The 15,776-nt window shown below is 48.6% G+C and overlaps 1 protein-coding gene across 1 annotated transcript; it reads left to right on the top strand.

The window, feature by feature from the left end:
• Positions 1-1,164: 1,164 nt before the first annotated feature.
• Positions 1,165-5,720, top strand: LOC121433040 (transcription factor 23-like). The gene is made up of 3 exons (XM_041631272.1): positions 1,165-1,383; positions 2,440-2,682; positions 5,131-5,720. Exons 1-3 carry the CDS (start codon positions 1,165-1,167, stop codon positions 5,305-5,307), a joined length of 639 nt encoding a protein of 212 aa, XP_041487206.1. The 3' UTR covers positions 5,308-5,720.
• The last annotated feature ends 10,056 nt before the right edge of the window (positions 5,721-15,776 follow it).

The raw sequence follows: 15,776 nt of genomic DNA, 5'->3' as shown, positions 1-15,776 counted from the left end.
TGCTGTGTGTTCAAAGGCCAGCCTGGGCTACGTAACAAGTTTCCAGCTATCCAAGACTACACAGCATAACATTATCTCAAAACAAAATCCTCCGGGCAGGTTGTTTCATCTCCGCACAGTACAGTTCCCCACATCTGAAACGAATATCGTTTTCAGAAGGCTTTCGGGAGCGGCGTTGGCCGGCTGGCCCAGCCTGAGCAGCAAGTTCAGGTCCCAGTGAGATACTGTCTGAAAGTGCATGTGGGAAAGTCATGTGATTATATTTTAATTAAAAGATTTTAAATGAGGTAGACAACACCTGAGGAAAGACGCTTGATGTTGACTTCTTGTCTCCACATGCACGTGCACACAGGTACACACACATGTGCGCATGCACGCGCACACACATACACACACACACACGATCTCTTTATGGTTGCTCTGGAGAATAAATAAGATATTCATATAAAGCGCAGAGGCACAATGCAGGGCATCTACAAGAGCTAGGAACATCAAAGTGTTATTAGGATCCTAGCCAGGTTGTGGTCCTGCCCGTCAAACAGGGGATACAGGCTGGTGGCGGGGCAGGGCTAAAGTCCTCATAAGTGAAGGGCAGAGCCCTGAGGATGGCATCATTCCCCTGGAATCTTGGGAAGAAACCACCAAGTTGGAATTGGGAAGCATGTCTGAGGAGTGGGGAGTAGCGCCTCGTCATGTGCTTTTGGTGGGAGGAGGAAAGGACCGTGTGAGATAGATGCTGATAGTCTCTGACACAAGGGCTGGAGATCCAGAGCCCCAAACTATGGATTTGAGCCCCAAACCTGAAGCAGTAGGTCCATCAGAGGATGACCCTGGTAAGGTCAGTCAGGGCGTGGAAGGGCACTCTCCTCTTACCCATCTCCAGGCCTTCTTAGCATGGGCCTTGTCCTAGGGCTTGGCCACTCCCAGCATGCGGCACCCCCACCTCTCAGCTGGGATGGGAGGCAGGCGGAGGCTATCTGCGGGGGCTGTGCTGGGTGGGCAGTTTTCCCAGAGCGAGGAGTGAAGGATTGAGTTGGCGCCGGCTTCCTCAGATACAGACTCTGCTGGCTGGATGGCCAGCCTGTCCAGGCTAACTTGAGCCTAAGGGCTCCCTCGGGCTCTGTGTGACTGCTCTAGTATAGCTCCATACCCCAGGAGAGTGACATGTCACAGGAGGCCTCAGGGGCACCAGCAATGCCAAGAGCAGGGCATGGCCAGACTAAGGCCAAAGCACGGTTGCTTCTAGGTGCTGACAGGAAGAGGAACCGCCTCAGCAAGACAAGGCAGGACCTATGGGACAGCACTAGCTGGAGTAATCACAGACTGAGCAGAGCCACCTCTGCCCCTCGAGGGACCAGAGCTAAGGGAACAGCTCATGGCAGGGTAAGGACTCTTTGGACTAGAGGAGGGAGCTGGGGAAGGCAGGGTTTGAGGGCAATGAGATGCCACCTCTTAGGGCAGAGCCTCAATCGGTATTTGATGGCTCCACCCAAGGGCAGCATCCTTAGGCCCATGGTGCCACGCTGGAGGTGGGCAGGACAGGTCAGAACTCCATGAGAGCACAGCTCAGAGAGGTGACCTAACTACTGTCTGCTGAGAAACTCAGGCCCAGAAGATGTGAGCTATGTAAGGCCCCTGAACAGCAGCCAGTGGTGGCGGACCTAGACTGAGTATTTGTTATTTATTTGTATTTATTTATTCATCTATCTATCTATCTGTCTGTCTTCCAGTCAGAGTCTCATGTAGTCCAGGCTAGCCTCAAACATCCTCTGTAGCTTAGAACCTGGACTTCTGATCCCTTTGCCCCCACATTCCAAGCGCTGAGAGTATGTGCATAAACACCCAGTTTATGCCGCGATAGGGATCGGGCACAGGGCCTCACACATGTTAGGCAAACATTCCCCCAACTGAGCTACATCCGCAGCCCAGGACTGTATGTTCTGACTCTTGTGCAGAGTCCTTTCCTCTTTACCTAGTTGGGTCAAGGGTCAGCTAAGCAGGGGCATGGCTCTATGCTTCCTATAGCCCCCAGGGTACAGCAGGCTCTAGATTGGGAGTAGAACAGATGTTAATGGCATAATAGAAAGAAAGGACTCTTGGGTTCTGAGCCAAGTGTTGCCACCTTCCTGTCATCTGATCCCAGTCCAGGCCTTCCTTCATTTTATTATGAAGCTTGGCTTCAAACCAGTGAGGCCCATTAGCTCCATAAGAAGACATGGCACTAATAGGGTCCTTAGAAGTCAGGACCAACCAGGCGTGGTGGTGAACTCCTATAGCCCCAGCACTTGAGGCGTAGAAGCAGGAGGATCCCAAATTCCAGGTCATCCTGGGCTATGCAGAGAGTTCAAGTCTAGCCTGGGCTAAAGGAAACCCTGTCCCAACAATAGGAACTCTGACAAGAGAGCAGGGTGAGATGTACTCAAGGGGGCCTCTCTGCAGAGTGAAGCCTGCCCTGAGAACGCAGCACGGGAGCGGACCCGGGTGAGGACACTGCGCCAGGCCTTTTTGGCCTTGCAGGCTGCTTTGCCTGCCGTACCTCCTGACACAAAGCTTTCCAAGCTGGACGTGCTGGTGCTGGCCACAAGCTACATAGCCCACCTCACCCGAACGCTCGGTCACGAGTTGCCTGGCCCTGCCTGGCCACCCTTCCTGCGTGGACTCCGGTACTTACACCCCCTCAAGGTAGGTTGCTGGCCTAGGGTCTTGGTAGGAAACCTTGGGGAGGGAAATGGAATTGGGGGCATTTTCCTCCTGTTCTCTCAGGAGGGGGACAGAGGCTGGCTCTTGGGGTGGAGCAGTGACTGGGTGTTGTCTGCATGGGAGTGGATTGCTCCAGGAGGAGAGAAACGCTCTGAGATTCTTAGTGTCTGGGGAAGAGAGGAGTGGGTTCCTGTTCTAAGGCCCAGGACCCAGGAGAGTCACCCATTTCCAAGCAATTTCACCTCCTTGAGTAGCGAGTGGCGCCTGCCTTTCTGGTCTCTGACTACTGTTGCTGCAGACATCTGGTCTCTGGGAGGACAACATCCTAAAACCCCCCCAGTGCTCTGGAAACACCCATTGGAAGGCAAGCCACCCGGTGTAGGTCAGAGGTCTTCCAGCAAGCACCATGGCAAACCATTACCCAGTTTCCTGAACCTTAGCTTGAGAATGCACTAAGACTGGATGCTGAAGATAAGCTGGAGGCCAAGCTGAGAACCTTAGGGCAGTCCCCCTGCACCCCCACTTAGGGCAGTCCCCCACACTTAGGGCAGTCCCCCCACACTTAGGGCCGTCCCCCCGTCCCCCCCACTTAGGGCAGTCCCCCGTCCCCCCACTTAGGGCAGTCCCCCGTCCCCCCACACTTAGGGCAATCCCCCTGCCTCCCCCCACTTAGGGCAGTCTCCCGTCCCCCCACACTTAGGGCAATCCCCCTGCCCCCCCCCCCACTTAGGGCAGTCCCCCCGCCCCCACACACACTTAGGGCAGTCCCCTGCCCCCCCCCACTTAGGGCAATCCCCCTGCCCCCCCCCACTTAGGGCACTCCCCCTGCCCCCCCCACTTAGGGCAGTCCCCCCGCCCCCCCCCCACTTAGGGCAGTCCCCCTGCCCCCACACACACTTAGGGCAGTCCCCCGTCCCCCCACACTTAGGGCAGTCCCCCTGCCCCCCCCCACTTAGGGCAGTGTCATCTGTTGACTCGTGAGAACCAAGCAAGGGAAGATTTACAGATGGAGACCTGAGGGCAGGGAGGGCAAGGGGCCAGGTTCAGTCCGAACCCAGGCGTCTGGCCACAGACCTCTCCACCAAAGGCCCCCAGGCGCTTCACAGGAACCTGTGCAGAGAGTATGCTGTGAGCCAGGTATAGTGGGCCACACTCAGTCCCAGTACTCAAGAAACAGAGGCAGGAGGTTCCAAGTTCCAGGTCAGTCTGGCAAGGTAGCAAGACTCTGTCTTAAAATTAAAACAAACAAACAAAAAAGAGCTTGCAATATCATAAAGGAAGGGTGACCTTTGCCCTCTAAAAAATCCCCCCCCCCCCGAGATGTCATATATTCCAAGCTGGCCTAAAACTCAAATGTAGCCAGTGATGGCCTCGAACTTCTGTTCCTCCTGCCTTCACCTTTCCAGTGCTCAGATTATAGGCTGGCGTACCGCACTTGGTTTACACTAGGCTGGGGGTTGAACTCAGGATTTCGAGCATCCTAGTCAGGTGCTCTACCAACTGAACCATGTCTCTAGCTGTCGCCTTTATTTTTTATAATGGCTTCTTTTTATTGTCTCTTTCTTGTACATGCTGTTCTTCTGAAATGTCCTGAAGTGTTTGTTTGTTGTTTCTTGAGAATATAGCTGAAATGCAGGCTTCCGAGATTAAATGGGGTTCAGTCTAAAATGCTAAAGGTAGCACTGGATACAGGGCCATGGAGCAGCAGCAAGGTTCTTATCTGTAAAATGGTGGTGAATATAAAGCCCTGTGAGTAGCAAATGAGAAATAAATATGTTGGTGAGTGAACAGAGGAGGGGCGGGGAGAGAAGAGGAGAAGAGGAGGGGAAGGGAGAGGAAAGCCTAGTCTAGAACTCTGACAGATTAGTGAAGAGATACTGAACAATGGGGGAGCGATGGAGAGGACAGGCTCCGAGCGGCGTGATCCTTGTTTGTTCGTTTGTTTTTCGAGACAAGATTTCTCTCTGTGTAGTCCTTGGCTGTCCTGGAACTAGCTCTTGTAGACCAGGCTGGCCGCAAACTCCCAGAGATCCACCTGCCTCTGTCTCCCGAGTGCTGGGATTAAAGGTGTGTTCCACTATCGCCCAGCGATCCTTGCATTTTCTTAAACCACCCTTATTCCTGAGAGGAAGGCCTTGAAATCCTTGCAGGGTGTGAGCCGAAGAGCCCCATCCTCACCCTCTTCTACCTCTGGCACTGCTCTGCCCAGGGCACCTGTCTACCTTCCTCCAACCAAGTCTTGCTCTTCTTGAGGTCCTTACTGCCCTCAGTGGGCTCCTGTGCCGCTGCCAGGCAGCAGGGAGACCCTCTAAAGCTGTGACATCCAGAGGACATGTCAGAGGATGCCAGACTTAAGGTCTTAATTGTTTCCAGGCTATTCAGGACCACACAGTAGCTGTGTTAATCATTCCCCGTCTTCTGTCTTCTCAGAAGTGGCCCATGCGATCTCGTCTTTACGCAGGAGGCTTAGGATGCTCTGGCCTCAATTCCACCACAGCCACCGCTGCCAGCCAGAGAACCAGGGACGAAGAGGTGGGGTCCCAAGTCTCTGTAGCCACAGATGTTCTTGTCGCCGATCCAGTATCTGCAGCTCTTGGTAACAAATGACCAGCCCCTCATCCTCTTCTCTCAGACTGTGACTCTCACGTAAGGACCCGGATTTTCTACAGCTCTCCCTGTCTTTCCCCCTGACTCTCAGCCTTTGGAATTGACTCAGGCTCAACTTTCAAGTTCAGGCTCGGCTTCCGGCAGGCAGAAGAAGCAATGGTGACGTCAATGGTGGAGAGTTCTGAGGGGACCCAGGATGAAGATCTTCACCTTTGGCTCTTAGGAGGAGACATTCCTGGCACTTCTAGGGTAGTGGGCAGGAAGTGAAAGAGCAAAGTGTTTGATGTGGTTTAAAGTCAAGCTAGGGAATCACCCTCCTCTTACTTCCCTAGGCTTCTTCCCAGCGAGAAAACAGAAATGACTCTGCAGGCTCAGGTGGAGGAGGCTAGGGTGGCGTTAGCCCCAGGCGCTCTTGGCCGCACAGGGAACAAGAAGGGCTTTTGGTAGCAGTACATGTGACCTCTAGGTCACAAGGTCACAACCCCAGAGAGGAAACTAAAGAATAAAGTGTGATTTTTTTTTAATTGCCCTACAAGATACTTATCTAACATCAAAGAGGAAGTGAAAAGTTTAGGGTTCTTGTCCCTGGATATGGTCTCTCCAGCTGCCCCCATCACCACATTCCCCCACCAAGGCCCTGCATCCTTTCACACTTTCTTAGCACGGGCTCTGTCTAGAGATGAAGCCATCACACTTACACGGCTTACATTCCAGGGGAACTCCCAGCTGTCTAGGGGGAGATGGTTTTATCCCAAAGGCATCTCTACTTTCACTCAATGAGGCAGCCAATCACAGCCCTGCCTCCAAAAGGTTGGCACCATGCACTCAGCTGTCTCCTGGAAGAGACTAAGACGAGGCATGTGTATCTTTCTGGGGGGGGGGGGTGACAACTATGGTCTTCATTTCTGTTATATTAGAAACCTCGTCTCAAGAAAATACAAGACAAGCATGTCCTCTGTGCCATCACTAACTGGGGCTTTGTTGGTTTGGGTATAATCTATACAGTTCTAGAAATCAGCTCCCAAGGCCAACTTCTCCCCACAGACATTGACATCCCAGGCCTGCTCCAAGTCGTGGGACAGAGTGCCAATATTTTGCTATAGCTTTAGCGACACTAGTCCTTGACCCTGAAGAAATAATTGGAGGACAAAGCACGCAATGCAACGAGCCTTCCAAGTCAGGTAGAGTTTCAGAAAGGCTCCTGAAGCCTAGACACAGAAGAACAGCCTTCCTGTCAAATTTTAGTAACCAAGGCCAACTAGAGTCCTAACTGGATGATCGTGAGCCGAGTGAGGCTTAGGCAGGCTGGAAGGGATGGGTCTGCTCCTCCTGGGCTGACCAGGGCATTCGGGGAAAGGGGGTTGAGGGGGTGACTCAGCAAGCTGGGGTGTAGCTAGAAGACACAGAACGTCCCAGCCAGAGCTGCATGGGCTGTGGGGGAGCAGCTGGGCTGTGGCTGGGAGCCATCGCAGAAGGCCTTAGCCAAGGCCAAACACATAAATCTGCCCGGTCCCGCATTTCTGCTAAGAGACCCTGAGAACTTGTCCAGAGCTGATGCGGGCAGCTGGACGGGGCCAGGCAGGGGCAGTGACCAGGTGTGGGAGGGCAAAAGCAGTATTCTTCACAAGACCATAAAAGTCCAGCCTGGGGGGTTCTATTTTTAAAATCAAATACAGCATCTCCCTGGTTGAGTTGTTGGAGGGTGGTAAAAAGATGTGTCCATGATTTCCTCCCAGTCGGTGACATAAAATTGGTCTCTGGGAGGGCAAGGGACTGGTTTTGGGTATGTACTGGAAGTCCCCTCACAGCCTAGAACATCTCCCAGTGATCGGGTAGAGTTAGATTTAGAGCCTGGAGTGTCCACCCTGCCCAGACTCAAGCTTTTGCCTCATTTTGACAACTCCCTCAGGACTGAACACTTATCAGTGCCCTGGTGGAGAAGACAAAGAGGATGAAGATGGTAGAGGATTGGGTTAAGAAGAACAAGCCCATCAAAGAGGAGATACTTTTTGTTTTTATTTGTTTTGTTTTTTACATAGTTCACTGTGTAGCCCAGGCTGGCTTTGAACTTGAAATTCTTCTGCCTCAGCAGGGATGATGGGCTCACAGGCCTTTACCTCTCTGCCCAACTAGGATATGTGTCTAAGGATGCTTCCAGGGAATATGGTTTTCTTGGCGACTAAGACAGTCATCTGGTCCAGTCACCCCTGCAGTGGGGAAAGGAGCCAAAGCCAAAGGAAGACCCAGGGCATGACTGGGGCTCCACCCTCTCTAAGGAGCCCAATACTGCCCTTGGGAAATAGCGCTCTGGGGACTAGAGTCTGTAAGCCAAGCAGAAGCAGGAATGAGCCCCTTTGTTCCCACAGCAGAGGAAGAAAAGCACCTGCTGACTGGGAGACCTATGCTCTCCAGTGCTGGGGACATGACAGATAAGGGCAGTTAGAGGCCGTAGAAGGAGCTGAAATCTGTCTCCATCAACAGCAATTCCCTAGGACCAAGCATGCGCAGGGAAGAATATGCCTAATTGAAGGTGACATGCGGTGTGAAGATTCCCTGGTCCAGGAGTCAGTTGCACGGCTGCACCCAGTGAACCTAGTCCATTCTGCTTTCTTCCAGTCCTCAGGGTGAGGTGCAGGCAGAGTGGGAAGGAAGACCTCGCTGTTGCCTCCCTCCACCCAGCTGGATGTGCTCCAAGAGCCCATGGCTGAGGCTCCGATGGAGCTTTGGAAGGGCACAGTTAAGGATGACGGTGGCCGTGGAGTTCACCAAACTGGGAATGAATGATAGGAACTCTTGACTGTCAGTTTGACTGGATTGAGAGATGCCTGAGGCTTAGTCAGGAGTATCTCTGGCTTTATCTGTGAGAACTTTTACCAACTGAATGGCTTAGTCCCTTTATAGATTCAAAATAGAGTATTGATAAACCCGGCAAGGTGGCACACAACCTTTAATCCTAGCACTTGGGAGGTAGAGGCAGGCCGATCTCTGTGAGTTGGAGATCAGTGAAGCCAGCCAGTGAGATCCTGTCTCAAAAACAAAATTAGACTACTGAGTCAGGCAGCAGTAGAGATGCATGTCCTTAATCCCAACACTTGGAAGGCAGAGGCATGCGGATCTATGAATTCAAGGCCAGCTTGGTTTAGAGCGAGAGTTTCAGAATGGCCAAGGCTATGCAGAGAAACCTTGTCTTGAAAAACAAAAATTAGACTGTAGGGTAGTGATGGAATTGTGGACAGGCTGGAGGACGTTGCTCACTGGGGTTGTGTGCTTGGGGATATGTCGTCCACGGACTGAATTCTCTGGAACTTTGGACCACAGTAAACCTTTCCTACATTGCGTTGCCTCTCTCCGGAATTCGGTCACATCAGTGTGAACATTAGTGGAGAGTAAGATCAAGATGTTTTCTAAGAAGTAAATCCTTCTTCCTCTTCTGGGAAGAGGCCGGCTAGGATGAGTGAGATAACACCCGCTTCTCCCTTTCCTAGTGTAAGCCCTGGAAGTTTATTCTGTTCTAGTTCAAGGCTGGGCAAACCAGAGCCAGTGGGCCAAATCCAGCTTCAGTGTGTTTGTATAAATAAAGTTTTTTGGGGACAGGTCTGTACATTTGTTAACATTATGGTTGTCTTTCTCATGCCAAGGAAAAGAACTCAGACAGTCACTGAGAATCCCAGAGCATTGGCTATCCAGACTGTATAGGACATTTCTGACCTTTGTTCATCTTGTAATTCAAAAACATCATAGGTACTCCAAGTGTTTCTGGGAACCCTGAGTAGTCTAAATGACTAAAATTATTCTCATAATATAAGAATACAAGATGCAGGCCTCATCATTTTAAGAGCACTGGCTGTTCTTTCAAAGGATCCAGGTTTGATCTCAGCACCTACATAGTGGCTCCCAACCAGCTGTAACTGCGGGTTCAGGGGATCCGACACCGTTTTCTGGTCTCTCTGGGTGCTGGCATATATCTGCTACACAGACATACTTACGGGCAAAACACCCATGCACATAACATTTCGTAAAAATTAATAAAAATAAAAAATCCTAAACAAAGAAAAATACAAAATTAAAGGGGGCCTGGTGGTGGTGGCGCACGCCTTTAATCCCAGCATTCGGGAGGCAGAGGCAGGAGGATCTCTGAGTTCGTAGCCAGCCTGGTCTACAAAGGCTAGTTCCAGTATGGGCTCCGAAGCCACAGAGAAACCCTGTCTCTAGACAACAACAAAAACTCTGTCTCTAAAAACAACAACAACAATGACAACAAACAACAACAAAAAAAGAAAGAAAATTAAAGGGGAAATAAATTAGCATTAAAGAAAATAAAGAATACAAGATGCTATAGGCCTCGTTCCTCTCTTCCTTCCCATCCCCCTCTCTCCCCTCTTTACCTGCGGGTTTTCACATTTGTTTCTGTGCATGCCCTGGGGCACACAGGAGCTCAGCAGACAGCTCACAAAGGCTGGTTCTCTTCCCAGCACATGAGCTCCGGGATTGAACTCAGGTGAGCATGGCGGCAAAGAGCCTTTCCCCACTGAGCCCCTTCACCAGCTCAGCAGTGTGCTCTGGCCTCGGTCTGTTTGCCCTATCTAGCTAGTTAAAGTAATCCTTAAAGATAGTGTTGTGTGTGTGTGTGTGTGTGTGTGTGTGTACGTGCGCGCGTGGGATGTTAAGGCCAGAGGATGCTCTTGGACTTCATCCTCAGGAATGCCATCCACCACAGGGTCTCTCCAAACCTAGGCTAGACCTGCTGGCCCCCAGCGTCTGTCTGGACAACCCTAGCATTGGGAATGCAAGTTTGCACCACCACACAGTTGACCTCGTTACACGGGTTCTGCGGAGTTGAACCTGGGTCTCTACGCATATAATGTAAGCGCTTTTTAGAGTGAGCTATCTCTTCAGCCCTCTTTCTTTCTATTTTTTTTTTCTAAGACAGGGTCTCACGAAGCCCAGGCGGACCTTCAAATCACTATGTAGCCAAAGACAGCCTTAAAGTCTGGGTCTTCCTCCTTATACCTTTTTTGTCACCGTGCCTAGATCAACACGTTTTGATTTGTTATATTTGTGTGAATGTGTCTCAGAGCGGTGAATGTGTGTGCATGTTAATGTATGAATGCACACATGCATGAGCGTGTGAGTGTATGTGTTCGTGAAGGCAGGGCGTTGCTATCAGGTGGCTCTTTCAGTTGTTTTCCACATTATTTTTTCAGTTTTATGCATTTTGCTTGCTTGTATGTCTGTGCACAAAGAGGGTGCAGTGTCTGCAGGGCCAGAAGAAGTATTGGATCCCTTGGAACTGGAGTTACAGACCATTGTAAGCTGCCATATGGGTGTTGGGAACTGAACTAGGGTCCTTAGGAAGAGCAGTCAGTGCTCTTAACCACTGAGCCATCTTTCCAGCCCCAGTAGAGAGTCTCTCATTGAACTTGGAGTTCAACCACATGACTATCCTGACTGACTCAAGGGCTACAGGTATCTGCACTCCTAGGAATGGTCACAGTTCACTGTGGAAAATTTAAATAGTTTAAATGTCATATGCAGCAGATCTCAGAGAGTTTAAAGGACCACAATTTGTTAAGTACATCCCGGGTACACAAATTTAATTCCTAGTTACCTGATAGAGGCTCAAGCCCAAAAATCATGTACAGGAGGGTAGATTAAGCTTTTTTCTAGAATTAGTACTCTATATGACCATTAATATCACAGCAGAAAGTGTAATTAATCTTATAAAGTTTGAAACAATATTTATTTATTATTTATTAAAAGATTTTATTTATTTACTATGTATATAGTGTTCTGCCTGAATATATGCCTGCTATCCAGAAGAGGGCACCAGACCCCATTACAGATGGTTGTGATCCACCATGTGGTTGCTGGGAATTGAACTCAGGACCTTTGGAAGAGCAGGCAGTGCTCTTAACCACTGAGCCATCTGTCCAGCCCTGAGATAATACTGATACCTTAAGAAAAGTTTTGAGGAGGCAGATGAAACTAAAGGATGATGAGCTTAGTGGCTGTAGAACAGTCCCTTAATTTTGTTTTTAGCTCTGTTCCATACCAGGTTCTTCTGACCTGAGACAGAGACTTTAGATTTTTCTTTAACACGCATGCTTAGGTTTAGAGGAGAGAGCCATGCTCCAACTCCAAAGACAGCTTATATTTTTAATTGAACTGGGACTACAAAAAGACCATTTGCCTCATATGTCTGTAGAGAGCAGCAGAAACGAATGTTAGGGAAGATTTATGAAATTTTATCCTGTTGGAAATGTAATATACCAATAGGCCAATTTGCTCTTTTTCTTGGCGGCATTTTCTCCGGATGATTTGTCCTTTTCTTCAGATGTCTCTTTTGTCCAGCTGTCTTCAGATTCCTTAGTTGGCTGCCTTCATTCTCCTGAAAGGACAAAAACAAAATACTTCCCCAACCCTAACTTCGGGGACTTTTCTTTTTGGCTGGTTATATCTGATCAAGTGAAAAGTATTTCTTAGACTTACTAGTTTTATAATCCATTCATCTATGAGTGCTGATCTTGCCTTTAAAGACCTAATCATGCCTTTGAATTCTGAATTAACATTTTCAAAAGCCAAAGATTCAATTACTATTTGTCTAATTTCTGGATCTATTTACAGCTGAAGTCAATCTTTGTATATATATATATATATATATATATATATATATATATATATATATACAGTGAAGGCTTCTTTTGGGCCTTGTATAATATAATTTTAGTAAATGGCTCAGTCCTCGATCCTGACTCTTCTGTCTTGTCCCAAGCATTCATAGCTGCTGTACGGCGTAGAACCAAGGTGTGATCATCAGACGTAATCTGTCTTTGCAACCAGCATAATGGTCCTCACCGAGGATTTGATCTTGGGAAGTCTCATAACCTCTAGCCCTACCTCATTGTTCTATGACCCTAGCTTCGTCTCTCTGCCATGCTTTCCACTGTAACTGAGGACCAGCTTCCAATGCTGCTGTAACTAAATCTTTCCAGTCTTGTGGAATAATTCTGTTCTTAGTGGCCCATAAAGAGGTGAATACATTCCATATGAAACTCTTGCTTCCTTAAATCACTTCAAATCTAACATTCCTATAGGATTCCAGTTAACTTCTGAATAGCCTTGGGGATGCCTATCATCTGGTGGTCGTATTTGAATGGTAACTGGAGAATTTAAGGTTGGTTATCTAATAACCTTGGGCTATTCCTCTCCAGTTTATAATGCAATGGTGTGGAAATTTCTGCTCTAAACTCTTCTGTCTGTGTGTGTGTGAATATTTTTCTTAGTTCCATTAGTCTGTCTAAGGATTTTATTTTATCAGTCAATTTTCCATATTTGGCACTGATGTCAAACAACTTTTTTAGGCATAAAACAAGAATTACCAAAATAATAATTGCTACCAATCCCAACTAAGTTGATTATCCTTTTAATTGTTCAGTTTTCAAATCATTCATTGTGGAATCATACAAAGGCCTAAATCCCTCCATCATAATATTGTGTCCCCCCCCTTTTTTTTCCTGAGACAGGGTTTCTCTGTAGCTTTGGAGCCTGCCCTGGAACTCACTCTGTAGATCAGGCTGGCCTCAAACTCACAGAGATCAGCCTGCCTCTGCCTCCCGAGTGCTGGGATTAAAGGCGTGCACCACCATCGCCCAGAGTACATCCTTAGGGAGACATTTTCTCAGTTGAGGTTCCCTCCTTTTAGATGACTACAACCTGTGTCAGGTTGATATAAAACTATGCAGCACAATCTGTATCTATTAATCCAAAAGTGATTTCACCAGTTATTAAAAATACCTACAGGAGGGGACTGGAGAGATGGATCAGAGGTTAAGAGCATTGCCTGCTCTTCCAAAGGTCCTGAGTTCAATTCCCAGCAACCACATGGTGGCTCACAACCATCTGTAATGAGGTTTGGTGCCCTCTTTTGGCCTGCAGGTATACACACAGACAGAATATTGTATACATAATAAATAAATAAAATTAAAAAAAAATACCTACAGGAATATTCCTAGTGGCATTATTTGTAACCTCACTGTGATGGACGGCTTCAGTCATCACCTGGACACAACCTAGAGTCACCTGGAAAGCCTTAATGAGGGATTGTCTACACTGGCTTGGCCGGTAGGCGTGTTTATGGGGGAATATAAGTGTTTATTTTGAGACAGTTTCATTTTGTATCCTTGACTGGCCTAGAACACAATGATTTGTAGACCAGGCTGCCCTCAAATTCGCAGAGATCTGCCTTCCTCTGCCCCTGAGTGCTGGGGTTAAAGGCATGCGCGCCATATTGTCTTAAGTTAGTTGACATGGGAAGACTCAGCCTCCTGTGGGGAGCACCATTCCCTAGGCAGGGAGCACTGGACTGTAAAAGAGTGCAAGCCTGCCGGCAAGCGGGCCTTAGACGTTCATTTCTCTCTGACCGTGATGTGGATGTGATGTGACCAGATGTTGGAAGGTCCTGCCTTGATTTCTTCTCCCGATTGATGGACTGCAATCTGGGATTGTAAGATAACACAAACCCTCTCTCTCCCCTAAGTTGCTTTTTGTCAGGTTTTTTTTTTTTTTTTTTGGTTTTTCTTTTTTTTTTAAAAAATATTTATTTATTTATTATGTATACAATATTCTGTCTGTGTGTATGTCTCCAGGCCAGAAGAGGGCACCAGACCTCATTACAGATGGTTGTGAGCCACCATGTGGTTGCTGGGAATTGAACTCAGGACCTTTGGAAGAGCAGGCAATGCTCTTAACCACTGAGCCATCTCTCCAGCCCTTTTTTTTGGTTTTTCGAGACAGGGTTTCTCTGTGGCTTTGGAGCCTGTCCTGGAACTAGCTCTGTAGACCAGGCTGGTCTCGAACTCACAGAGATCCGCCTGCCTCTGCCTCCCGAGTGCTGGGATTAAAGGCGTGCGCCACCATCACCCGGCTGGGAAAAGCCCCAGACTGGAAACTGTTGGTTTTCTAGGTTTCTGGAGCTGTGGGATCCCACAAGCGCTTTTGTAGTTGCTTGACTCTGGAGGTTTCAGGTTGAACAGTGAGCGCTTTGTTAGGCTTCACCAGCAGAGGGCGCTACAGGAAGCCAGCAACCTAGAGGAGAAAGGCAGGTGCGCCAAACTGTCATAGTGCTGACAGGTGTTTATCCTCAGCAGCTGCGCTTGGCTCAAGTTTCCAGTCTTTTCTCACTCTCAGAATCAGCTTTTATTGCGTTCCTTCAAGATGCTAGCACCATGAGTGTGATAGCACTGGGGAGCCTGAGGCAGAGGGATGGTGGGATTAGGGCCTGCCTATGCTACATAGCAAGACACAGTCTCTAAACAGATGAACAGGGTTTGAGTTGGAGCTCAGGTGGTAAACTGCTTGCCCTGTAAACTGTAAAGCCCTGGGTTCAATTCCTCAGTACCACATGCACCAGGCATAGCAGTGCACACCTATAATATAATATAAGCACCCAGGAGGTAGAGGCAGGAGGATCAGAAAGTCCTCTTTGACTATACAGTGAGCTCAATGCCATGTCAGCTACATGAAACCTTGCTTCAAAAATAAATAAATAAAGAGGGCCAATGAGATGGTTCAGCAGATAGAGCCACTTGTAGAGAAAGCCTGGAGCCCCTCCTCTTACATAAAGATGGAATGAGAGAACCGGCCTCACAAAGCTACCCTGACCTCCACATGTGTGCCATGGCTTGAGTACACGGCTGTCATGCACGTATCACGCACCCACACACACAATAAACTGTAAGTAATAAATATGTACATTGATTAAAAAGTAATAACCAGTCTGGCGGTGGTGGCACACGCCTTTAATTGCCGCACATGGGGAGGCAGAGGCAAGCGCATCTCTGAGTTCGAGGCCAGTGTGGTTTACAGAGAGAATTCCAGGACAGGCAGGACTGTTACACAGAGAAACCCTGTCTCGAAAGACCAAAAACAAAACAACAACAGCAAAAACATAAAACATGGAGGGAATCACCTTGCGGGCTCTCAGTCTTGCATGCCCAGCCCTGGGAAGCCTCCTTCCCTGCCCTTTCCCAACCAGCCGGGGCTCACAACTGGGGAGCTTTCCAGCTCCCATCTACCCAGCTCCCATCTTCTGTTTTCTAGTGTGTTATCTTGGCCTCTAAGAGACCCCAGAAGCCTGTTTTGATGACTCAAGACCAGGTGTGGTGGCACAAACTTTAATCCCAGCACTTGGGAGGCAGAGGCGGGCAGATCTCTGAGTTCAAGACCAACCTGCTCTACAGAGTGAGTTCCAGGACAGTCAGGACTAAGTAAAGAGACCCTCTCTCATAAAACAAACAAACAAACAAACAAACAACAAAACCTAACTCTGAAGCAGAAAGACAAAATTGAATGATTCATGCAAGTCGTTTCTAAAGAGATGAGCCAAAGGGAGTGAAGAATAAATGTCTACAATAATTAAAAATTCCCTGTAGGCATGGTGGTGTGTGCCTGTGCTCGTACTTGGGAGGTGG

The sequence above is a fragment of the Microtus oregoni genome, unplaced genomic scaffold (genome assembly GCF_018167655.1).
Source record: "Microtus oregoni isolate MIOR12 unplaced genomic scaffold, Mior012 000036F_ref0000092, whole genome shotgun sequence".
NCBI classification, from domain to species: domain Eukaryota; kingdom Metazoa; phylum Chordata; class Mammalia; order Rodentia; family Cricetidae; genus Microtus; species Microtus oregoni.
The sequence above is the reverse complement of the archived record's forward strand: the minus strand, read 5'-3'. Positions and strand labels throughout refer to the sequence as shown.

Coding starts and splice junctions, on each gene's coding strand:
- LOC121433040 (XM_041631272.1), top strand. CDS start 1,165: ATGTCACAGGAGGCCTCAGGGGCACCAGCAATGCCAAGAGCAGGGCAT. Junction 1,384..2,439: donor AGGGAACAGCTCATGGCAGG/GTAAGGACTCTT, acceptor GCCTCTCTGCAG/AGTGAAGCCTGCCCTGAGAA. Junction 2,683..5,130: donor GGTACTTACACCCCCTCAAG/GTAGGTTGCTGG, acceptor CTGTCTTCTCAG/AAGTGGCCCATGCGATCTCG.